General features: G+C 45.2%; 2 protein-coding genes across 2 annotated transcripts in view; both read right to left on the minus strand.

The window, feature by feature from the left end:
- Nucleotides 1–26617, minus strand: part of LOC147749096 (retinol dehydrogenase 7-like) — a 605822-nt gene that overhangs the window by 424645 nt on the left and 154560 nt on the right. The gene's annotated exons all lie outside the window — the stretch shown is intronic.
- The window catches only part of LOC147749097 (retinol dehydrogenase 7-like), a 164734-nt gene continuing 154643 nt past the window's right edge, over nt 16527–26617 (minus strand). The window contains exon 5 of the mRNA XM_086966151.1: nt 16527–17388. Coding sequence (XP_086822277.1) covers nt 17195–17388 — 194 coding nt within the window. The 3' untranslated portion in view covers nt 16527–17194. The remainder of the gene's footprint in view (nt 17389–26617) is intronic.

Raw genomic sequence — 26617 nt, forward strand, 5'->3', positions numbered from 1 at the left:
TGGAGCATGATGCATGCGAATAGGGGGGAAAAAGAAGGATACCGGAAGGGTCTGAATAGTGGAATCCAGTGATCTATTTATTCCTTCACAGATGTGCAGAACAGTGCCCGGATCTTTAAAAGTTACCAAAATACAATCCCCTATTATTGTTTTTCTGGTCTTCCCTAACCAAGGGACCCTTCGAACCATAATAATCTTATTATTAAAATGCGATGGTAGCGGTCGGTTCCAATTTAGCCATTTAATGATAGGCTTATATGTTTTTAGCTTTATTATGCGACATTTCCTCCTTTCTTCCCTATACCAGTGCGGTGCCTCCTATACCTGAGCAGTGTCCAGGCGAGGTGAGGTAGCTTCACCCATCAGTCGGGGTGAGCATTGAATTTACTACTTTTTTCACACATTAATGTTGGGTGGATAGGGTGTATTGAGAACCGATACAATCAGATATATAGTTATTGTTTGATGTGTTTTCCTTCGCAGGATTCACTAGAGTACGAGTGAGTCGGAGGGTGACAACATATGGTTATTACAGGTTGTACCGTAGTGAACCATCTCTTTTCAGTTTTCCCATTTCTTCTTATGGTCGAGGTGAACTTTTTTTTTAACTTGTAAGAGTGCAACGAGTATAAGAACAGAGGCCCTGATGAATGCCGTGGGATTAGACACCCAATAGGCAGAAACATGTTGGCCCCTTTACAGACAGATATTTGTTACTGTCATCTTGCACTGTTCTGTTTTTAATTAGGAGGCATGTCTTGTCCATAGAATAAAGTTGCGTAAAGGATGACATTCCATCCTATTTTAAGTCACATTTTCTGTTTTGTTGCACCTTTTTCAAAACCATCAATAGATCAGTCATTGCGGATGTTTCATCAGTACTGGTGGACCAAATCCTAAGATATCAACACTGTGTGGTTCAGTCCCATTGATCAGGGGACTAGCCGTTCACACTCCAGGGTTTGGCCAGATGATATGACTGATCACAAAAGTCTTTTTTGATTGAAACCCTACATCACTCTTTTGGACTGGTCAGCCACTGATGAATAGTCTATAATGTATCGATCTCTTTTTCACCTTTGTATCCACTTGTTTTCTTACTTGGTCCTTATTCTTTTGCACATACGTTGAGATCTAGGTGACTCCGTAGTATTAGCATAGCTCTAATAGTTAGCTAATAGACCCCCTTGGTTTCTTATGGTGTATATCTATTTGGAGCTGGGGATAAAACCAGGTGTGGGTCTTTAAACTCTACATCCCTTGGACCCCCCCCCCCTTTTTGAGAAGTTGGTGTATTTACCACAAATCGTTGAAGATCCCATGGAACAGCGGGGGCTACTTACCATTGGTGCTTATTTACAACAAGGGGTGGTGAGGGACAGAGTCTCTGAATAAAGCAGAAAGCTCTCACCCAGTCAAGAGATCAGGGCTAGACCCAACACCGTTTTTTAGCTCACTGCACCATCCCAGTTTCAGAACCTGGCTGTATGCAAATTAGTCTGTTCCTGTCCCAGTGCATGATGGGAACAGGGCAAACCAAACTACAAAAGCCAATTCTTACACTGGGAAGGAAACAAGCTCCCGGGGACCGGTTTCTGGCATTACAGCCGTCTTCGGCCCGGTTTGCTTGAATCCTGATGGTGCAATGAGCAAGGGTCTCACATCTGAGAATACCCTTCATCACCACCCCCTTTTGTAAATCGATTTTGGCCACTATAGGTGTGGCAGGGTATACTCAGACATGAGTCCCTTTCTCACTGCTCCATCAGGATTCAAGCAAGCCGGGCCGAAGAGGCTGAAATGCCAGAAACCGGTCCCCGGTAGCTTGTCTCCTTTCTGGTAAAGAATTGGCTTGGTAGTTTAGTCTGCCCTGTTCCCATGATGCACTGGGCCAGGGACAGACTGATTTGCATATAGCCAGGTTCTGAGCTGGGATGGGGCAGTGAGATAAATAACGGTGATGGATCAAGCCCTGATCTTTGGACTGGGTAAGAGTGGTCTGCTCAATTCAGACACTCTGTTCATCACCACCCCCTTTTGTAAATCGACTTACCATTGGTGCAGCAGGGGCACAGAGGCCCAGGGACCCATTGAACCCTTCTACCAGGGTCCATGACTCCATGCTACGCTACTAGGGAAGAGACCTCTGTATGAGCATTCATTTGAGTCCTCAAATAAACGACTGTTGCACTCCTTTTATTACAAAAGCACCCTACTGTTGAGTTTACAAGTGAACTGCGTGAGACATGTGCAGTGTAATGCTACCACAAATTCCGAAAGCTAGAGGTTTCCTGCACACTAACACTCCTCTGGTGTGGCCACCTCTTCCTCAAACTCTCAAACCCACATCTTGGAGGCGCGCATTCTGTTGCAGTGTCTAGAACCTGGCAGAAGCTTCCTCGGAAACTCAGCTACAACCTGTGCAATCTCTGTTTGGAAAAAGCATAACATATAGCGTTTCAACTCTGCAATTATCTGCTTCAGAGCCTCTTGTTCCATGTTGCTTCTGTTTACTGTGCTGCTTCTCTTTTAAATGTGCTACATTTACAGCACCAAGGGGGCTACATTGAAGAGTGTCTTCTAATGATATGTAACATGACTTATCATCTCGAAACGCGAATCTTCCTCCTCTAGCTTAGGAAAAATTCTCCTCTCCTCCTCCTACCTCCCCCCTGGTGACCAGTTATTTACCTAGACATAAAACAACTCTATTGCCCTCTAGATTCTGCACTTTTCAATTACTTTGAGTTTTGCTCTATATTAATAGTGCCTATTGCAATGTGAGCTATTTTAAGTTTCAAATACAGTGTTTGTACGTCACCCTAGTACTTACTGCAGACTAACGACACTAGATCACTATATAAATCTGTTATCACAAATAAATAAATGAATAAATAAAAAGTGGCCTGTTGAAGCTCCAAGTGGCTGGCGCGCCTCGAGGCAGCAAAATATCCATAGTGTTTTCAAGACTACATATGGCTAATATTTGGCTGTTGATTTTGTTCAGACCATTTTGTTAACTTGCCCGCATTTTTGCAATGTTTGCATCGTTTTTTCGATTGTATTGAAGTGGAGGCCAATTTTTACTACAAAAAGGGTGAGTGTCAGTCAGCAGCAATACTCCAAGAAGCCACACTCCATTACACCCCATTTGCCCACAATGGCCAGTCTTCCAGCCTCACCCCTCTCTTTCCAGGCACTTTGGAGTCCGCATATTGCAGGAATCCACACCTGGGACTGGCAAGAGAACTGGGCCTTGCAGATGTACAGAGCTGGTGTCTTAGACATCTGACTGCACGAGAGAAAGGGTGAGACAGACGACTGTGCTAATGAAATGCAGCCACAGTTGGACGCAGTAGAGCTTGCCCTAATACCACAGGCAAGTAAATGCTCACTGTGGAAGAGCAGGAAAAACATTATTACAGAAACCCAGTGTTAAGAACGTCCACACCAATTATAAGTTGGAAGTTTATTAATAGAGCCAACACATTTGCTCCTACAGTCGTTGGAGTGGAACTGCCTTCAGCTCGGCGATCATCTGGGACCTGTCAAACGGCACAGTATCCCGGCTGATGACCTCGCTGTGGACGGTGTCCTCGCAGGGACACAGCGCAAGCATGCAGGTACGGTGTAAAGTGATGGACACCAGTATGTTAAACACAACACATCCTCCTCCTATGGTGAAAAACAGAACAAAACACTGAAACAAGGAAAAGCTCCCTTAACCACATATATAGTCCTTTAGATTAGCAGGCGGTCCTAATAGTCTGCCTGCCTTGCTCCTGACGATGGGTTGCGCAGGTTTCCACACCGGGACGGGGGGTAACCTGCGTCTTGTACCTACAGGCAAGGTTGGAACGATCGTGCGGGCCTTGGGTGGTTTGTCTCCGTGCTTCCCTTCAACACTCCGTTCTCCTTGGTGGGCTTGAATGTCAAGGTCGGATTCATTGTCTGAAAAATACTGTGGAGCAGAGCCACCTTTCCGCGTTCTAGTACGCTCCTGCTTGGGTGCAGAAGACGTGTCATCTTCCATCTCTTCCACAGAATTTTTGTGGGGAGACAGCGCTGAGAAATGCCAAACCTTCCCATCACTTAGGCGCGCCGAATTGCAAAATACCTCTAGCACGACCAGTGGTTTAGTGTATCTCTCTAGACCTTTGCCGATGTGACCACTTTTATTTACCTTCACGGTGTCTCCTGCCTTGATCACCACTTCCTTGCATCCATGCTTGTTGTCGTAGGTACTCTTGCTCTTTAATTGCGCTTTAGCTAGTCTCTCCATCACTGTTTTGGATGACCAGTGTACTCTGTGGGCTGCCTTGACCCAACCCACATTGTCCTTCGTGAGTGGAGTACATCCACGTATCAGTTCGAATGGACTGTGGCCCGTAGACTCACAAGGTGTAATCCTGTAGGCCCACACAGTTTTCATTATCTCTTTCTTCCAGTCCGGTTGGTTTGATTTGGCTATCCGAATGATAACTTTCAGTCCTCTATTAAACCTTTCTACTGCTCCGTTGCCAGCTGGGTGGTACAGTGAAGTTGTTTTGTGTTCGATGTTGTGCTTCTTCATGTACTCCTTGAACAAATCAGAGCTAAATTGTACGCCGTTGTCAGTTACTACTTTTTTCGGTAGTTCCTCTCATGTAAAAGTGTCCTCTAAAAATTGGACGACGTGCTGTGAATCTGCCTTTCTGGTGACCTTTATTCCTGGCAACTTCGTGTAGTGGTCGATTAGGACTATGATGTACTGTTGTTCGTACTCATCGGACACTGGTCCCATTATGTCGATCCCGATCCTTTCCCAAGGCATGGACGGGCACTGAATTGGCTGCAGGGGAGGTCTGAAAGTCACTTGAGTTTTGTCTGCCTCCACACATAACCTACAATTTCTCACTGTTCTTTCTACATCCCGGCTGATAGCTGGCCACCAATACATGTTTTTAACTCTATTCTTGCTTTTTGCTATGCCCAAGTGTCCTTCATGGCATATTTCCAATATTTTTTTCCAGATATCCATCGGCGGTACATATCGACCGCTTCTCATAAGTAGTCCGTTCTCCATGGACAATTCATCCTTCACTTCCCAGAAAGATATAATTCCATCTCTCAATTTATTTTTGCTAGACCAACCTTCTTTGGTCATTTGAATTACCTTTCCAATGTCTTCATCCTTCATTTGTTCTTCCAACCATTCATCCTTCGTTATTCCGCTCGAACATTCCCACAAATTTGCTATGCACAACTCCTTTGTTTCATTTGTCTCAGTCTTGTTGTTTGTCTTGATGGGCATCCTGCTTAAAAAGTCAGCCACCACATTCTGTACACCAGGAACATATTGTATGTCGTGCATGTAATCGATAGTCGCATTGAGATTCTCGCAAGACGTGGTGAAGCTGTGTGTAGGCCTTTTGTAGTGAGCACTTTCGTTAGGGGTTTGTGATCTATGCATAGTTTTATTTTCCTGCCCCAGATGTACTGCCTGAAGTGTTCGAGTGCCCAGACACAGGCTAATGCTTCCCGTTCAATTACAGCATATTTTTCTTCGGCTGGTGTCAAGGAACGTGAAGCAAATGCGATTGTGTATTCCGTCCCCTTTGCATCTTTTTGTGTTAATACTGCTCCTATGCCTTTATTGCTGCCATCTGTTGTTACATAGTTTTCTAGAGCAGGATCAAATCCCTGTAGGGGTAGTGTCTTGCACATATCACACTTAAGGTCCTGGAATGTTTGCTCACATTCGTCAGTCCATTCAAATTTGTTTTTGATTTTCAGTTGTTGTCTTAATGTGTATGTTTTAGCGGAAACATTTCTAATGAATTTGGAGTAGTACTCCACTAATCCGAGGAATGACCTTACCTCATCTCTGTTGGTGGGTACCGGTGCATCTTTAATGGCTTGAATTAGTTAATTTTTTGAACTTATGCCATCACCTGTTATCTGATGGCCCAGATAGCTGGCAGACTTGCATGCGAATTTGCATTTTGAATGTTTGGCCGTTAGCCCCTTCCTGTTCAAAGTGTCAAGGACTTGCTAAACTCGTCCGTCATGTTCCTCTTTCGTTTTCCCCATGACCAGTATATCGTCCTGGAATAACAATATCCTGGTGACACCTTCAAACATGTTGGTCATCAACCTTTGAAACATGGCAGCTGCTGAGGCTAACCCAAAAGGAACACGGGTGAACCTGAAACAGCCGAATGGTGTCACAAACGTGGTCAATGATTTGCTCTCCCGGTGTAGTTTGACCTGGTGATATGCTGATTTCAGGTCGATGGTGGTAAACCATTTTACTGCTTTTGTGGAGGACAGCATCTCATTTATCTTTGGGAGCGGGTACTGCTCTACTACAATGTTTAGGTTTAAATCTCGAAGATCAATGCAGAGTCTTAGCTTCCGATTGGGCCGTTTCGCTACGACAAGTGGTGCGACCCACTCAGATGCCTCCACCCTCTCTATTATTCCGTCAGCAAGTAATTTCTCAAGTTGATTCTTAACTTCCTCCTTTATTGCAAATGGTATATTCCTTGCTTTGTGCACAGTGGGTGTGGAGATAGGTTTCAATTTTATCTTATGCTGGTATCCTTTTAGTACCCCCACACCGCCACTGAACACTTTTGGGTATTTTGCAAGTATTTGGCCAGCATAATCGTCATCGTCTGACATGCTAAGCACCGGTTCTCTGCTGTTGGGATCGAGTTTGATTCCCAGGCTTCCTTGGTCCATCCATCCAAGTACAGATGGTCCCACTTTTGATACATAGAGTTTACTTTGGGCCTCTCTACTTTTGAATATGAACCTTAGGCTTCTGTACCCTAGTATTTCTATTGGTGTCTCATTGTACGATTTAATACAAATGTCTGGTTTATTGAGTCTTTCACCGATCACCTCTTTAAATTTTGCTTGCCAGAATTTTTCATTCACAATAGTGTACGGGGAGCCAGAATCCGCCACTATGTTTATTTCCACCCGACCAATCGTCATTGTACATACTGTTTTTTTTGTCTTAGCTCTTTTTCCTGTCTCCTTGTCTTCCTCTTGTTCATCATTTATGTTAAGGATGTACATGTTGATGTCTTCATCTGTGTCATCATCCAACTCATCTTCCTCATCTACCACTGCCTTTATTTTCTGTGGCTTTTTCCGATTGAATGCCTTGCTAAAGTGTCCAATTAGTCCACAGTATGTGCATTTTGCTTCACAGGGGGGGGGCATTTAAAGTCATACGCCATGTGTGCAGTGCTTAGGCATCGGTAACAATACCTTTTCCCCTACTTCTCATGTCTTCTTTATTGTTGCATAGTGTCTTTCTTTCTTTCAGTTTGTTTGCTACTTTTCCAACTCTTTTGCTCAGACACTTGGCTGACGTGGTCACTTTCCTTCTTTACTTTCTCTTCTTTCAACACTGCTTTAGCGCATCTCCCTGTGAGTTCTGCCTTCCTAGCTATATCTATTATGTTCTGCAAAGGGTACTCCCCCTTGGCCCACAGGTTATCTTGAATATTTTCATTGGATCCTTGCATAACGATTTGATCCCTAATAAGTTCATCGTGTAGTTGACCAAAATGACAATTTATAGCTAAGTTTTTAAGAGCTGAAACGTAGTCGTCAATAGACTCCTTATCTTGTCTCCTTTTTAAAAATGTATACCTGTCCACACCAACGCAGACCGTCGGTTTATAATATGTGTTTAGGTCATCTATTGCGTTGGTGAATGCGTCCCCCTCATTTTCTCCTCTTACCTTCTTGTTTATTGACTTATACACCTTTATTCCCCCTGCTCCTAAGCTATGCATGAGCAATTTGTATTTTTTTATGGCTTTATTTCAGCATCTTCCTGAATAGATGTAGTTAAGGAAATATTCCCTCCACTCCTCCCATTTTAATACTGGTTCACCACTAACTCGTAGGAATGTCTCAGGGGGAGAAAAGTTCCAAATACAGCCTGTGGCTAAATCACTCATTATATTCTTACGTTTTGTGACTCTGGGTTAATTTACTGCAGTAACCTGCTGGTTTTTTCCTTAAATTCCCCGTGTGACAATTTCTTTTCCTTGAGTCACTGTTACACATCTGTCATCTTGTTATTTTTAATAAATCCAATTGTGTTATTTTTTATCATTTATGCGTTTCCCATATTGTTAAATACCGTTTATTATCGTTTTTTTTCTTCCTTGTAAACAAGACTTCTGCCGCGCAGCGTGTGCGTTCGTCAGCGTCCTTCCTTTCCTTTTATCTCCTCTTAGACTAGACTGCACACGCTATCGGTTACTTTTACCTCCAAAATGGCCGCCAACGTCATTCACGTGAGGACGCGATGACGTAGAGACCAGCTGTTTCTCCTCAGCTGTTGCGCTGCTGGTAATATGACAGTTGGTTTTTGACAGTTGATTCAGTTTGTTTCGCCGAATATTCCTTACACACTATTTCTTTTTCAACCAACCAACAGTCCGTTTTAGCTTATTTTGCTGAAAATTCTAGAACAGTTTACACTTCTGCTAAATTTATTCCGTAGCTCATTCACCTCATGCGCGCATGCTTGCACAGTGTTTTTAAGCTTACTTCGTTTTCTTCTCTTTCTGTTTTATTACTTCTGTATCAGAATGTAGCTTTCCTCTTTTTCTCCAGATGTTCCTGCTTCTTCTTTTAGTTTTCTTTTGATATACGCCACTAGAGTTGTATTGCAGTCGTTTTTTTTACTCTGTCAGGTTTTGCCGTCGTGGGTTCTGTGCTGGCTCGTCGTCGCCAATGTTAAGAACGTCCACACCAATTATAAGTTGGAAGTTTCTTTATTAATAGAGCCAACACATTTGCTCCTAAAGTCATTGGAGCGGAACTGCCATCAGCTCGGCGATCATCTGGGAACTGTCAAACAGCACAGTATCCCAGCTGATGACCTCACTGTGGACGGTGTCCTCGCAGGGACACAGCGCAAGCATGCAGGTACGGTGTCCAGTGATGGACACCAGTATGTTAAACACAACATTATTAAAACATAAAACATTATTACAGAAACCCAGGCCAACACATCAGAGTGGGCTACTGTATATTCACTAGTGCACAAGTGTTCCCACAGAGGAAGATCCGACCCACGTGCTGTTCTTGACGGTGATTCGTCCTGTATGACGTCTCCAGGTTCATCATCACACGGATATTTCAACGGCGAGTCTGTTTTGCATCGAAGAACCACCAATATTCCAATTGAAACTAATAAGAACCAAACAGTAATGTACTCGCTCTAAACTCAATAAAGTATACACCCGTTTGTGGAGCAGAAGGCTAGGCAACGACTGGCAACATGGTGGCACCCTTTGCTTCGTTATTTTAAATGCGGCTTAAAAAATATCAACACGGGCATTTTACTTGTTTTCGGGTCTTTACAAAAATAATGCTGTTCATTATTTCTTTTGGGGTGGAGGAAACAATCTGTCCAAGCAACAAATGCTTGGTACTATCGTTATTAATCATTTAAGCCGACCTGATAAACATTTTACTTCTTTTAGTTTTTGTGTGTGCCATTTCCTCGAGATTCTACAGTCTTATACATAAACCATGTTTTACAGCAGTTTTTTTGTCCGAAAGTGATGCTCCAGCTGCAGGTGGGCGGCTATCCATGTACCCTCAAAATTTGCACGCCATGATCCGTGTTGTCATCGTTGTTATCGTTTAGTGTAATAGACTGACTCTGAGACTTTGTTAAAGGCACTGGTATAGATAGGCAGCTCCATCTGCCCACGGAGGGTCGAAAGCTGTCACAGTAAGTAAGAGACTCAGCATCCGGTCTTTAAAGGGGCCAGCACACTCCACGTCACTCTCACACCCGGCAGAAATTAAAAGCATTAGCAAGGGGTGAATGGGGTGGACGCAGAGCTTGATTGAGGCAGGAACAGAAGCAACAGCGGGGGCTGGAACGAAAGCAATGGCTGGGTGGCGGAGGGTGTTAGGAAAACGTAGGCAACACAGGAGAGAGCAGGAGGGACAGGAGACCAACATGGAGCTTTCAGAAAGACAACAGGGTTAAGTACACAGGCAAGCCCAAAAGGCAGGGGCAGGCAGAAGCATTGAAACAAGGACAGTACAATAACAGACGCACTCTTATGGAGTGCACCACCAAAAAGAAAACAAGCGCGGAAACACAAATGTGTGGGGCATTAAAAGCGGGCGGCTGTGTGGACAAAGGCTTTCCTGTGGTGCACAGCGTTTACCTTGCGGGAGCTAGCACGATAATTGCTAACATATGGCACTGCTGCTCGCTCCTGCAAGGCAATTGCCAAACGTGCACGAGGGCTCATTGGGAACAGTAGAAAACATGCATGAGTTCCCAATAAAGCCTGGAGCGATTCCAAAAGGTCTCTAAAGAAGCGCTTCCACGCTGCTAGGCTAGACCTAAACACGGATTGGAGTATGAGGCTACAGGGACAATGGTATTAAAAACCAGGAGGCACATCGACAAGGGAAGTCGATGTTCGGAGGTAGAAGGTATCCTAGTGCCCAGACCTGTAGATGGAGGGAGGAGCAGCAATGTAAAGGCTGCGTGGGTGGGGTGAAGGGAAAGTGCATGATGCGGACAGGAGCATACCTGAATACGTGAATTGCTGTAGTTCAAGTGGAGTTGCAATAATGTCAGGAGGCAAGCTGGACCTAAAAACTAAAGTAGGAAGGGATGTCAGAACGCCGATGGGGCAGTGGGGTAGCAAGGAGAGCAGAGACTGTGGGGGCCTTATCTGGATGCGAAGATTCTGGCTATCCAGTGTGGAAGAGAATGAATCAGAGTGCAAGCAGAAAAATTACCACTACACATGGACTCGTAACGGACGAGTTAAGTTTGCAGCCGTGTGCTGTGAACCGGTATACGAATTCCGTGAGTGAAGACCAGTAGCGTGGGTCATGTGGGCAAGAGGAAAAAATAACTAGCACGGGTGCAGTGAAGCCATTTCTGGATTATTGCAGCATTAACTTTCAGGTTGTTTCTCCTCCTTTAACTGCCCTCTATACCTCTTACTTGTGTCCAGGGCCCCCATATCTTAATATGTCCCCTTTTTTCCCCCTTCTCCCTCTCCTCTCTGTACAGCACTATACTGGATTTAGTAACCATTGTCCTGAAGATGGCCTGGAATTGAACAGGTCGAAACACTGTCCACAACTCAGCGTAAACCGTGGCGTTCATGTGGTCAATCAACTCAGTATATATCATAATACTTAACTTCTGTATATCTGCTGTGTATCATTGACCACATAACTACTTGTTTTTACAGTTTTTTTGCCGTTCACACTGTTTCCTCACCCCTGTGTCACTGCACCGTTCACTATCTCTAGCACGTTCTGTGCACACTTGGTTGTTATGGTTACTTTAAGTAAAATTGTACTGTAGTGCTGTTACAACTACTTACAAATAACACCCTATCCTGCACAAAACCTTTTTGTGGTCTCCCTTCCTTTTTAGGTCTCGGCTAGCGTAGGCTGCGCACATGTGCAGTCTCGCTGGCGAGATTTAATGACTTGGAGTAGCGAGGTTAAGCCCCGCCCCTCTTCTCCATTGGCTGGCCTCCTAAACGGCAGCCAGCCATTGGAGAAGAGGTCCCAGTGACGACATTCTTTCGATCTAAGCCCCGTCCTTTTCGGATTGGGGGGCGTGTTTTTTACTTTCTTTCTCCCCTCTTCTCCATTGGCTGGAATGTAAAACAACAGTCAAAAACACGCCCCCCCCCAGTCTGAAAAGGACGGGGCTTACAGACAGTGTGAGCACAAGCAGTTTTTCGATGGGGCGTGTTTTTCTTTGGGGTGTGTTTTTGTCTGTTGTTTATTGCCCCGTCCTTTTGAGATTGGGGGGCGTGTATGGACATTCTTTCTATGGGGTGTGTTTTCTATGGGCAAGGTTGTAAGCTCTCTGTGACGCAGCTCGTGCGAAGGCTTTCTCAGTAGTCTTTTTTCCAACATGGCCGCTACGCTCTAGCGCTAGAGCCCATCCTTTCCATTCCCCACTCCATCCCCCTTGCCCAGGCTCCGGTTTCCAACTGCTCTCTCCCGCTTCCTTAAAGCGACTTTAAGAGAACAATACTGTAAGTGCAGGCGTGTGCTGGGGCGCACGTATGCAGGTCCCAGGGGAGAGGCCCAGGGAGCGGCGCGCATGACTAGAGGGAGGCGCTGCGGCGAAATTCGCTGAACTGCAGACTCCCTCAGGGGCCCACAGCTTCCTCCCAATGGAAGTCTGCCCATAAATGTACATGTGGTTTCCAAATTGAGGACTCGGGAGTAGGGACCTGCGGCTCCCCCACTACGTCTGAACAGCCTGGTGATCGCCTTCCACATGCCGGGCAGGAGCAAGGTGCTAAGAGTCGAGCGAGGCTGGCTGGGCTGGAGGCCTGTACGCCGCTGCTCCCCTTCAAGACGTGTGTGTGCAGCGCCCGGAGACCTCCAGGGACAAGGTGCCCCCGAAGACGGACAAGGTGGGTGAGTAGAAGTGATAGTCTGTCGTGGTCTGGATTTGTGCCCTCACCTGCCCCGGCCCCTCCCTCTGCTCGCGGGTTATGAACACATGCGTCAGGGGCCCAACGGCTGTAGGACCTCGAATCAATGCCTGGTCTGTAGACCCCTCTTGTGTCTCCCACAGCTGTGCACACCAGCCCTCGCTCACCATCCAGCACCTGCAGATCTCCCCCTCCTCACTGCCGCCCCGCAGCCATCTCCCTCACCCTGTCCACCCCTACAGTCCGCTCCTTCACCACCTCCCGTCCAGCCCTCTCCCTCACCATATCCATCTCCCAGAGTCCTCTCGCTCACTCACCCTCCAGCTCTCTCCCACCCACCCTCCCTCACATACCGACCGCACTCCCCGTCCCTGATGTCTGCCCTCATTTACTGTCCATGCTCCCTGCACACACACACCCACCGTCCGGTCCCTGCATACCGCCCTCCATTCACTGTCCACGTCTGACGGCTCTTTCCCTCTCCAGCAACCCTCGCTCACTTTCCAGCCCCTGCATATCTCCCCCTCCTCACTGCCACCCTCTCCCTCACCCAGTTCACCCCCACAGTCTGCTCCCTCACCACCTCCCGTCCAGTCCCCTCCTGTGTGTGGGGGTATGTATGTGTGGCTGTGTGTGTATGTAGCTGTGTGTGGCTGTGTGTGTATGTGTGTGTGTGTGTGTGTGTGTGGCTGTGTGTGTGTGTGTGTAGGGGTGTGTGTGTGTGTGTGTCTCTGTGTGTTTGTGTGTGGCTGTGTGTGTGTGTGTATGTGTGTGTAGCTGTGTGTGTGTGTGTGTGTGTGTGTGTGTGTGTGTGTGTGCGTGTGTGTGTGTGTGTGTGTGTGTGTGTGTGGCTGTGTGTGTGTGTGTGTGGCTGTGTGTGTGGCTGTGTGTGGCTGTGGCTGTGTGTGTATGGCTCTGTGTTGGTGTGGGTCTGTGTGTTTGTGTGTGGCATTTGCGAGAGATTAAGCTATTGGCATTGTATATGACAATGCCATTTATTTATCTGTTTTCAGAACCAACACAAAAATAAAAAATGTGTCATTTACAATGTCAATAGCTCAAACGTTTGCAAAGCAGAGACCGTTGCATTGTAAATGCTTGTTTCTCCTTCCTCAAGTGATTCATACAATCTTTGCAATAGCCCTTGCTAATGATTACCGGTTGGGATACTGTTGGTTTGCTATGAACATAACCTTGCACATCTATAATCTTACCTCGTCCAGCACATTTTTCATATGGTTTTAATATCAGTAAGATTATTTCTCCCTTAACATTGTTTTGTAGAACGATTAACAATAACATCATTTTTCTCTCTCAGTTGAAACTTGCAATCATATGTTCAATTGATGTACCAACACATTCTCCAAAGTATTTCTGAAAATATATAGCGAATTGTTTTGGATAGTAGTTTTCCAGTTCATGGTAATATTTTAAGGATCCAATAATAATACTAAATCAGGGAGCTTCCCAGTGCTCTTGTCTTGTTTAGGATGCGGAGAGAGGCCGAGTTTACACTCCTCAGGCTGTCGCAGACTTCACAGTCCATGGTTTGTATAAGACAAGCAGAGATCCTATCCCAATACATTGCAAAGAGGTTCAAGAGCACATCATATGAGGAATATCAGCCTCAGTGGAATTATAACGAGGACAAAGAAGGGAAGCCCCATAAAGTTGATTATTTCTGATGGGTGTAAAATAAGCTTGGTTTAATAATTAATTTAAATGTGCATTCTGTGATATTGTATGTGGGTATGCAGGTATCTTTTCCCATTCTGAATCGTGTAAAGGCGTGGTTAGTTAGATCAGCGTCCCACTTTGGGCGAAGTTAACTACATGATACATCTAGGTGTTGTGCAAAAGCTCTGTAAAGCTATTTGATATAGGCGTTTACCATCGCCCCATAGTGTGTAGTGTCTGAAGGACATCATGTGCGGGCATGTCAGTTGTACCTATGTGCCATAATCCCTGTAGTCCATGTTTAATTCTTTGATAAGTAAGGAATTGCCCATTTGGGAAATTTTTGCAAAAACCCACCATAGAACAACGCTCCAACCATGTCCTTTTGTAGACGAAGTTGGGATTGGGTCAGCCACTTTTTATGCACAGGGAGTCAAATTAATAGGATTGCATGAGCATTAAGAAGGGTATGTGTGTAAGTGCTCAGGAACGTTTCAGACATGTCAAGACATGTCAAGGTAGTGTATAGTAAAACCGGCATCTTGCCTATAGGTTGTTGTTAAAGTGTAAGTATTTGCAGAGTACCATCTGTTGAATTCAGACTTTGTAAGCCTCTCTCGGCTATTGAAGTCCCATCCTAATTTGGACTTTTTATTGATATATTTACATCAACAATGGCAATTCACTATATGGCCCATTGCCCTTTTCTATCATACACACTTTGTGTGAATATTTTTATTTGCCCACCATGCACTCACTTGAGGAATTAAAATTGTTCTTCTTTGTTGGCAACCGATGGTTATAGTCTTTTTTTATTGATAAAATGCTTATCATGAAATGTTATTAATTAAATGTTGCTGCCATAATTAATAAAATGGTGACTCTTACCACAAGGCTGCACCTGCATGCATCCTATAAGGGAAATATGTGGCTACCTTTTCGGAGCTGTACCACAGCTTTCCAGTTTTTCTCTGGAGAATATTTTTGACCTCCAGAAAAGTTTGAACGTTAGCTGGTAAACATTTCAGTGCGACAAACTGCAAACCTTTCATGTGCCTCTCTTCATGGCTGGCGACTACAAAGGGTCCCTACGTTCAGTAATCAGTAAAGCGTACCTGAGAGAGACCAACAGCCTCTATATACCCTCTTTCTATTGCTGTCCATCCTCAGAGGGTGCCTGGCTCCCAGTCAAGCACACCCCGTTGAGTTCCATTGGATTTTGGTGCCTACTGTTTCCAGTGGAAAACCTTTTCATAATGTAATAGCTCTTAGTCCCTCCATTCAGTTCTCATGAATTTGGTGTAATTATAATCATAACTTTGCTGTCGTGATCTTGCTATTCATGAAACACATGCAATGTTCTCTGAATAAATTACATGCTGCTTGTGCCAACATACCAATTGATACCTATGGATTCCTTACAAAAATCCGTTTTCTTAATATGAATTACATTTTCTTGACTTTATTTGAGAACCATCACATCCAGTCCGAGCATCTCTCTCTCAAGTAGGTTTTCTACAAGGACAGTGTTAGAAGACATGATCAAAAAGTGGCATTGTCGACCGAGGAAAATGAGGGAAAGCAAGAGAGACTAGGGGCATATTATCAAGGGGGTTTATCTCCGCTTTTTTGGCTTCAAAAGCCAAGAAAGCGGAGATAAAATTATCTCCCTATTACCTAGCTGTCGCTAACACCAGTTAGCGACAGCTAGTAGGAGATAGCGACCATCTTGGGACCCGCTTTGCATGTCAGTGATATTTATCACTAATGACATGCAAAGTGGGCGTGCCAAGATGTGAGCTACTGGAAACAGTCGCTAACATCGCTATCTCCTATTACAAACTTTTGGAGATATTCGCGCTAAGCGCGAATATCTCCAAAAGCTAACACCTGCCCCTGAGCAGTTCTTAGCCATGTTATCCAATGGTAGGTGGATAACATGGCTAAGAGCATTAGCTCGGTAATGCATGAATATCGCTGACTTTTCAGCGATATTCATGCATTTCGGCCGATTTTGATCGCTTAGGAGATAAACCTTGATAATAGCAAGGTTCCTAAGCGATAAAAATCTCCGCAGCTCGGCGATAAAAATATCGCCGCTTAACCAACATAGCGATAATTATCACTAGTTGTTGGTAATATGCCCCTAGGAATTTAAGAGGTTTTCAGAGTTAAAGGTATCGTATTAGGGTTCAATTGGACACATATAGAACTGGTAATTTGGTTACAAATCAAGTTAGCACACATTGCATAACAACTTGGGTAAATATATTTTGTATTGATCAGGCATTTGGAAATTGATGCCGCTCTCTAAGGTGGTGCCCATGAAAATTCAAATTGTTAAACCTGAAGTAAACAAATTCTCTCGAAAGTAAGTATAGCCCTAGTTAACTACTTGGATAAATCAGTGAAATCATCGATGGATGTGGGTGCGATAAACATGTTTTCAGTATGAGGAGTGAGAGCAAATGATTCCATTTAAGTAAATTCCTATTAATCATCTGCTGTGAGAGTAGCATTCAGATGTCCTAGTGGTTCATTCTCAAAAGGAAAGAGTTGCCCAAGAAGTTGCAAAGAGAAGACAGCTTACTCTAGCTAGAAATATACCCAAACCTACAAAGACAACTACTAGCGATGTCAACAAAGGGATTGAAAGTGGTCGCCAATAGAGAAGGAAAAATCATTCACACATGAGATGTGGCCCAAGGACAAAGGAAGTTGCAAATAACATGTCACCCAATGAAAAAAGGGTTTCCTCAAATAGAAAACTTGTCACTCAAGGAGAGGAGCCTGTTTCAGTGAACCTTTATTTCATGTATGTCATATGTGAAATCAGTGACAAATGTAATGTGGAAGTTAGAATCCTGCCCTCGTGGCCTCTTAGTGGTAGAAAGTGACTTTAAAGGGTGCGAAAAACAGATGAAGGAACATCATGCACTATAGTCAGCCCCACACAGGGATGAGGCATTGTACTGAATCACCAATAAAGTCAACCATGAAGCCATCTGTCTTTCCAAAGCTATCACAGACTTATTGGTTTGAAAGTCTTCTTAAAGCTTAGCGATGATATAATCTGCCAATCTTGTTGGAAAGTAAGATAATGGGATGAAGATAAGTTTGGCATCCCAGCCGGCAGTGTAGCGTGCTCGCGGGTACACAGCCGTCAGCCCGTGCTCCATGGAGTTTGTGACCGGCGACAGGTCGGCCTTCATTGCACCTAATAAGCTGTCAAATCGTCGGTGATCTGCATGTATGTAAAAAGAAACATATGTTCATGTGGAGATTACAAACATAATCTTTACACTTCAAGACTTTACATCATAATCATCCTACCAGAGAGCTGCGCTCCTCTTCTAAACGCCTTCTCTCAGTTCCTCGCTTTAAGAAACGCAGAATGGGAGGCTCGAAATTTTCTGTCCTGGCCCCTTTATTTTGGAATACACTTCCGCTCGCCATGAGATCAGCTACCTCCTACATGGAGTTTCGTAGAGCCCTCAAGACATTTCTTTTTCAGCAAGCCTTCCTGCCCTAGGCACGCGCCCTCCTGCCCTAGGTATTAGCATCCTTCAGCACCAAGAAACCGCAGGGTATACGTGCGCTTTATAAATTCTTTTAAATTAAATTAAATTAAATAATGCATTTTGAAGTCCTTTGTGGATATTGGGGGAACATCTTTAGCTTATTAGGATTTCATACTTTCGAATCCCTTGCCCACACTCGGTGTCCAATCTTCCCTAATGCTTGTGAGAGAACACAAGTGCTTACCTAGGAAGGAGAATGTGGTACAAAAGCCCTGCAAAAAGGTTAGTTACGTCTGTTAGGGGAAAGCACAGAGCTCTTAACAATGTATTGAAGGACCGGAGATTCCACTGTGACAGGAAAGAATGGTTGTTTATCCTTCTAGTATTTCACACCTATCCTTTATAGTAATCCACACCCTTGCCCACCAGCTATGTAGACAAGCGTCCTTCAGTCCTCGGCTGCCATAGCCATGTTTGAGAGCCATGGCACAGTGAGACCAAATAATACATTTAGTCAGTAAATATTCACATTTCCAAAGGTTCCCCTGAAGAAGATACATTCCAGAATCAGTCAAGTGTACCTGTTATAATTAGCGGTGGCGTAAGGCAAGCCCCTGCAGTGCAAGGGGCCCCCAGCCCTCCAGAGGGCTCCAAATCTGTTAGAGGGCCCCCTCCGCTCAATGCCAATTTATATCTGCGGGATATGGGAGACCCTTGTCACATTCTGCAGAGGGGCCCATCAGTTTGCATTACACCACTGATCCTAGGCCACAATCACAGCAATTCTCTGGTTAGCTTTAGTGTCTCTGCCTCCCCACTGGTAACATCTGATCAAATTATGCTCTTGGGGGTCAGTGGTAAAGCAGGACTCTGTTCCACTGGTATGAGCTCAGCTCGGCCCTATGCTAGACAACATACTGAGCGATAGACAGCACCAGATCCTATGTTTAAATGTAAACATTCAATTGTCAGGAGCTTCCAGTGGCGGCTGCCTCTGAAGGGGGGTGGTGAGCCTGGGGGGGAGGGTTGAAAAGGTGAAAAAAAATAAACGTACCTGCTTTGCCTCCGTTGCGCGCCTCCCCACAGTCTTCTTGTCTTCTTCCCAGCTGCCTGCGGCCTGCACTGGAAGCACCCAGGCTTCCTGACTCTGCCAGCCAATCACAACTCTGCAGGTGCAGCGTTGTGATTGGTCTGAGGAGCCTGTTTGGCCGCTCAGGCAGAGCCTGGGGAGGCTGTGCATGTTCTCCACGGGGCTGTGCAACACAGCCCAATGGAGAATATGCCAACTACACATGACTGTTTGTCCGGCCGTAGAGGGGCCGGTCAAAGCATCATGCGCATGTAGGGAGGGAGTGCAAACCACTCCTGCTCCCTCTGGTGGTGAGCCAGCCCCACCCCGCCCGGAGTTGCAAAGGGAAATAAAATGAAAATGACTTCTTGTTATTATAATTTTATTTTCCACTGCTCAATGAGCAGTGGGGCGACGTCCCTCTGCTTTAGCGGAGGAGCCTTGACTGAAAACATCAAATCCAATCTTTTGCATGACAATTTTTTTTAAGAGCCCAATGGACGGCTAGGAGATCAACAGCCCACAAAAAGTATGTAACTGCATCATTGCATTGGGAACTGCAGTTCTGGAACTGTCAATTGCTGTCCCTTCCTAATGTCTCCAGGATGTTCTACTGCTTAAATACTTAAGTCAGATCTCCTTCCTGCCTCATGTAATTTCAGAACGTTTTATTGAGACTGTAAAAGAATCTAGAGATAAGAGTCACAGGACAATGTAAGATTATAGTTAAGGAACCAAAGACAGTAATCAAAGACAATCATTGGTAAAAGCATTAGGTTTCGCCTATGTGATTAATAATAAGCTGTTTTTTGCTGTAAGTTGTAGCTTGCTGAGTAGTTGTACATTATAAGTTATAGAAAGTCAGTTAAAGTGTTATGACTTGTTTATGTACAAAAAGGCAATATGGTGTCATGTTACTAGTGGTATATTGCGTGCACATAATAGCATAATTTTGAAAAATGGAATGAAAGAGGGAAATAATAGAATTAATTGATGTAATAGCAATAGTATGTGTTTAGAGGAGTTCTTACAACTTTTGGGCCAGGTGCCAGTGCACCTTCTGCACCATTAAAATCATGGCCCTAGTGCCTGCAAGGTAACTACACTTGCGACTGCTTACTTAGTAGGTAAATATAGCAGTTTTTGTTGTTTAGAGGAATTCTAACAGCTTTTGGCCCCAGTGCCACTGCACCGGCAGAACAGTTGAAATCATGGCCTTAGTGCCTGCTAATCACTGCACTTTTGACTGCCCGTTTAGTAGTAAAGTTTAGCAATATTCTGTGTTTAGTGGGGTCCCTAGAGCTTTTGGCTCTGGTGCCACTGCGCCTACTGCACTATTCAAATCAAGCCCCTATTAACTGCAAGATAACTGCAATTGTGTCTTCCTGTATAGTAGTAACATGTAGCAATATTATGTATTTACTGAGGAGCCTACATCTTTTGATCCTGGTGCTATTGCACCTGCTGCTCCATTCAAATCATGACCCTATTGCCTGCTTAATAAATGCACTTGTGACTGTCTTGCTTAGTAGTAAAATGTAGCAATAATCTGGGTTTAGTGGGGTCTCTAGAGCTTTTGCCCCAAGTGCCACTGCACCTGCTGCACCATTCAAATAAAGTCCCTTTTAACAGCAAGGAAACTGAAATTGTGAATGCCTGTTTAGTAGCCAAATAAAGCAATATGTGTTTAGAGGAGTTCTGACAACTTTTGGGGCCCCTTGCTACTGCACCTACTGCACCATTGAAATCATGACTAGGGCCGGACTGGCAATTCCAGGCACCGGGCAATCCCTCGGTTGGCTGGATGGGGTAAAGGCCGGTTTTGGGGTAGGTGGCCGGTTCTGGTGCTGGGGCGGATTTGGACCCTGAGGTGTGACTGTGACCGAGCAAACAAAAGGCACTATCTGCATAAAAATGCAGCTGCTGTTGGTGGTGCTGCACGCACCATCCGGGATCGTGTCTGTGATGTCACTCAATTTGATTTCATTGAGGCTAGCCTCTATTATTTAAAAAAAAATCCACCTCTGACCTGGGTGGCTGCACCGTGATGCGACGCGTGCATTGACGTCTACTCTGTCTTTCACCCTTAGGGTGGGGTCTGGAGTCAGCGCAAGCGCTTTGGGGGGGGTCACGCAATAAAAAGTGCGCATGACTCTGAGGCAGAGGAGGCCAGGGACGACTGAAAGAGAGGCTGTCGAGGAGCCTGGAAGCACACCATAATTTAATTATTTCTCTAGTCTGCGGGTGAGTGACCGCCCGTCCCCTGCGTGAGCCTCCTCTGTGTCCCAGGACGGCAGAAATAGCAAAGGCATTTAGATAAGGCTCAGCTTGCTTTCGTGGACGTTCGGGGACGGGCAGAGAAGGAAAAGGACTCTGTCTCTTCCTTACTGCCCAGCGAAGACACGGACAATGTCCTCTTTGTGTAACATTTCCATGCTTACTGGCCGGGTGCTTATGTGTGACGTTTGTGACGTTTCCATATGTTCTGGCCTGGGTGCTTATGTGTGCTATTCCCATAGTTTCTGGCCTCAGTGACTTGGAGGCTCATGTGTGACATTTCCATGCTTACTGGCTGGGTGCTTATGTGTGACGTTTGTGACGTTTCTATGCTTTCTGGCCTGGGTGCTTATGTGTGCTATTTCCATAGTTTCTGGCCTCAGTGACATGGAGGTTTATGTGTGCCATTTCCATGCTTACTGGCCTGGGTGCTTATGTGTGACATTTCCATGCATTCTGGCCTGGGTGCTTATGTGTGCTATTTCCATAGTTTCTGGCCTCAGTGACCTGGAGGCTCATGTGTGACATTTCTATGCTTACTGGCCTGGGCGCTTATGTGTGACGTTTCCATGCCTTCTGGCCTGGGTGCTTATGTGTGCTATTTCCAAAGTTTCTGGCCTCAGTGACCTGGAGGCTCATGTGTGACATTTCCATGCTTACCGGCCTGGGTGTTTATGTGTGACGTTTCCGTGCTTACTGGCCTGGGCGCTTATGTGTGACGTTTCCATGCATTCTGGCCTGGGTGCTTATGTGTGCTATTTCCATAGTTTCTGGCCTCAGTGACATGGAGGTTTATGTGTGCCATTTCCATGCTTACTGGCCTGCATGCTTATGTGTGACGTTTCAATGCCTTCTGGCCTGGGTGCTTATGTGTGCTATTTCCATATTTTCTGGCCTCAGTGACCTGGAGGCTCATGTGTGACATTTCCATGCTTACTGGCCTGGGCGCTTATGTGTGACGTTTCGATGCCTTCTGGCCTGGGTGCTTATGTGTGCTATTTCCATAGTTTCTGGCCTCAGTGACATGGAGGTTTATGTGTGCCATGTCCATGCTTACTGGCCTGGGTGCTTATGTGTGACATTTCCATGCATTCTGGCCTGGGTGCTTATGTGTGCTATTTCCATAGTTTCTGGCCTCAGTGACCTGGAGGCTCATTTGTGACATTTCTATGCTTACTGGCCTGGGCGCTTATGTGTGATGTTTCAATGCCTTCTGGCCTAGGTGCTTATGTGTGCTATTTCCATAGTTTCTGGCCTCAGTGACCTGGAGGCTCATGTGTGACATTTCCATGCTTACCGGCCTGGGTGCTTATGTGTGACGTTTCCATGCTTTCTGGCCTGGTGTGACCAGGCCTGGGTCAGTGCCTAGGTGCTCATGTGTGACATTTCCATGCTTACTGGCCTGGGCGCTTATGTGTGACGTTTCCATGCCTTCTGGCCTGGGTGCTTATGTGTGCTATTTCCATAGTTTCTGGCCTCAGTGACCTTGAGGTTTATATGTGCCATTTCCATGCTTACTAGCCTGGTCGCTTATGTGTGACATTTCCATGCATTCTTGCCTGGGTGCTTATGTGTGCTATTTCCATAGTTTCTGGCCTCAGTGACCTGGAGGCTCATGTGTGACATTTCTATGCTTACTGGCCTGGGCGCTTATGTGTGACGTTGCCATGCCTTCTGGCCTGGGTGCTTATGTGTGCTATTTCCATAGTTTTTGGCCTCAGTGACCTGGAGGCTCATGTGTGACATTTCCATGCTTACCGGCCTGGGTGCTTATGTGTGACGTTTCAGTGCTTTCTGACCTGGTGTGACCAGGCCTGGGTCAGTGCCTAGGTGCTCATGTGTGACATTTCCATGCTTACTGGCCTGGGCGCTTATGTGTGACGTTTCCATGCCTTCTGGCCTGGGTGCTTATGTGTGCTATTTCCATAGTTTCTGGCCTCAGTGACATGGAGGTTTATGTGTGCCATTTCCATGCTTACTGGCCTGGGTGCTTATGTGTGACATTTCCATGCATTCTGGCCTGGGTGCTTCTGTGTGTTATTTCCATAGTTTCTGGCCTCAGTGGCCTGGAGGCTCATGTGTGACATTTCTAGGGTTACTGGCCTGGGCGCTTATGTGTGACGTTTCCATGCCTTCTGGCCTGGGTGCTTATGTGTGCTATTTTCATAGTTTCTGGCCTCAGTGACCTGGAGGCTCATGTGTGACATTTCCATGCTTACTGGCCTGGGTGCTTATGTGTGATGTTTCCATGCTTTCTGGCCTGGGTGCTTATGTGTGCTATTTCCATAGTTTCTGGCCTCAGTGACCTGGAGGCTCATGGTGACATTTCCATGCTTACTGGCCTGGGTGCTTATGTGTGACGTTTCCGTGCTTTCTGGCCTGGTGTGACCTGGCCTGGGTCAGTGCCTAGGTGCTTATGTGTGACATTTCCACAGTGTCTGTCCTCAGTGGCATCCCATGTCAGTGCCTAATGTGACAACATGAGTGACAATTTATTGAAAATACAAAAAAGAATATCTGAATGTAGTTTTTATGCTGTAAAGTTATGACGTTGAAACAGTCGTAAAAAAAAGCCTAAAACTATAAGGTAATCATTTACTATGCTTTAAAAGATAATACAATCTAATATGTAATGAAAAATTTCTTGAAAAATGCTTCATTTTGGCCTTTCTGTCTCTAACTTTTCCTGGGGCTACAACCCCCCAAACTCCCCCTAGTAGTGGTTGCTCACTGCGCTTGCGCTACACACCATGTGGGGACTGGTCTCACTTTTACTTTGGTCTCTCTGATTCACTACTTGTGTCTCTTTTTGGTGCTCTCTGAAAGAATGTCTATGGGTACATATTACTGGGTGGGTAACATGGTGCTCTTTCGGTCATCATCTACTATTTACTGTGCTTTGAAAGTTGATACAATTGAATATGTAATGTAAAATATGCTGTAAAATTCACCATTTTGGTCTTTCTTTTTCCAATTTTTTTTTCCCCCAAACCTCTCTCGTAGCGGTCAGGCTAGCTCGCTGCACTCGCTTGCTACACGCTGGATAGGGGTTGGTCTGGCAAAATTTGGCAGGCTGCTTTCAGTTCCCAGTCCGGCCCTGATCATGACCCTGTTGTCTACAAGGTACCTGCACATGTGAATGCTTGTTTAGGAATAAAATATAGCAACACTAGGTATTTAGTTTGGTGCCTGGGGTTGTTGGTCCTGGTGCAACTGCACCTGCTGCACTAGTGAAATAATTACCATAGTCCCTGCTAGATAACTGCACTTATGGCAGCCTGTTTAGTCGTAAAATATAGCAATATTTTGTGTTTAGTGGAGTTATGACACATTTTGGCCCCTGTGCCACTGCACCTGCTGCTCTATTTATATCAAGCCATTTTCAACTGCAAGGTAACTGCAAATGTGACAGCCTGCTAAGTTGTAAAATATGGCAATGTTTAGGTGCTTAGAGGACTTCTGACACCTTGTGGGCCTGGTGCCACTGCACCTGCTTCGCCATTCAAACAATGACCATGTTGCCTGCAAGATAACTGCACTAGTGAAGGCTTGGTTAGTATTAAAATATAGCAATATTTGGTATTTAGTAGAGTAATGACAACTTTTGGCCCGGTGCCAATGCACCTGCCGCACCATTTAAATCTAGCCCTTTTCAACTGCAAGATAACTGCAATTCTGACTGCCTGTTTTGTAGTAAAATATGGCAATATTAGTAGTTCTGACAACGCTTTTCCCCAGTGCCACTGCATCTGCTGCGCCATCCAAATCATGACCGTAGTGGTGCCTGAAGGATAACTGCACTTGTGACCAATGTTTCCTCTAATGTTTTTCCTCTGTGTGCGGTAGTGTAAGGTCTCTGTGCGCTGCAGCCAATGCTAAGTGCGCCAAGAACCGGACCACACATTGGTTGCTGCAACAAATATCAGTGCAAATATCACTCCAAACTTTTGGTTAAAAAATAAAAAATACAGTGCATTCCATACATACAGTGCCACATGATGGTCTTAAGGCAGGTTTGCAATTTACATACACACACCATTACATGAATTGGTTACACAGGCAAGTACACTTCAGCTTTAGAAAAGCACAGGACTCTAACGGTGGTACCAATATAAGATTTCAGGAAAGATTCCCCACTAGAGCTCTGTTCGTATGATAGGGAAATGTTAGGAGCCTATATAAGATCGCATACCTGGGAATACATGCAGGGGGGCACATGTTATGTCCCCCTATGTGCATGCACCCCCTGTTCCTGCAGGGCATGGACTTGGCAGTCCATCCCTGCAGGAATTTGCTTTAGCGTTCCCAAAACTGGCTTAAAACTGGCTTAAAACTTGCACTAGAGTAAACTCTGAGAGTCATCTTGACATATTTAATATTGCATGACAATTGCTGGAGGTGAGGAACAGCACAGCAGGTGCTTTTAAAACAATAATATACCTGCAAACACAGTGTTCACCACCCCCCCCCCACCCCCCACCCCCACACACAAACCTCCCAAAGTCAGCAGCCGGTACAGTGGCACCAGTCACACTGCCCTAGAGCCGGCCCTGGCCCCGCGGCTGAGCCCTATTAACCAAAGAAATGCAGCAAGTCTACCAGGGACATCTGAAGGATTTTGGGGGCCCTGGGACAAACCTATTTTATGGGCCCCTGTTCAGAACAGGCTTGAACTTATGATTGCATTTGAGCTCTTTCATGCCATCTTAGGCCAGGTCACTGACAGTATACAGGCACAATTGTAAAAATTCTAAATGTGCATTTAATGTTCAGGGATAGTGATGTGTGTTATCAATATTGTAACACATCAGCTGTTCACTAATATTACTGTAAATGATATATGCGATGCACTCCCATTTCTCATATGTTTGGTCCTATTGCGATCTAATAGAATCCTTTTTATGAATGGTGCATGAAAAATAAACATTTCTCTGCAGAATGGCTGTAGTAGATTCTCAAACATCACTCACCTTATAAATACATTGAGGGCTAATGATTTTCAAAACAATTGGTTTAGTAATTATTCAAGGTCATCACAACAAGACTATCAGGTGGCTCCCCTTAAAGGCTGGGGCCCTGGCCAGAGCCTACTTTGGCTATGCCTTACATCGTCACTGAAGTCTCAGCTCTGCCAAGTACCACGCACCAGACTAACGCATTTCAGTGTGGTGGTCCGCATCACTGCACTGGAATGCAAAGTCAAGCATAGTTGCGGGTCCTCAGGAGCGTTAGTAATCATGCACTAATACTGACTGATTGATCACTGACTAACTTTAACTACTGTGCTTATTTTAACTGACTGACTTTAACTCATGTGCGCTTATTTCAGTTTTCTACTGACTACTCCCTCCGAGCAAAACAAAGCTGAGTCAGAATCGTAACTTTCACTAGATGCGGGTGGGGTTAGGCAGTGGGTGTGCGTTCACTTAAGCGTGCAAGAGGGGGCAAAGCCATAATGGCTGAAGGCTGGAGTAGGTACGTCGACGCCCTGACCAAGCGGTACAGAAGCTTTGATGGCCCAACCTTTCAAAGGCAACCTGGTGGTAAGTTCTGAGTGACTGAGGAGGAATTATAACGAATGATATGGGATCCTGATTATGAGCCCT

Source organism: Lissotriton vulgaris, chromosome 1_1, assembly GCF_964263255.1.
Source record: "Lissotriton vulgaris chromosome 1_1, aLisVul1.2, whole genome shotgun sequence".
Classification (NCBI taxonomy): Eukaryota; Metazoa; Chordata; class Amphibia; order Caudata; family Salamandridae; genus Lissotriton; species Lissotriton vulgaris.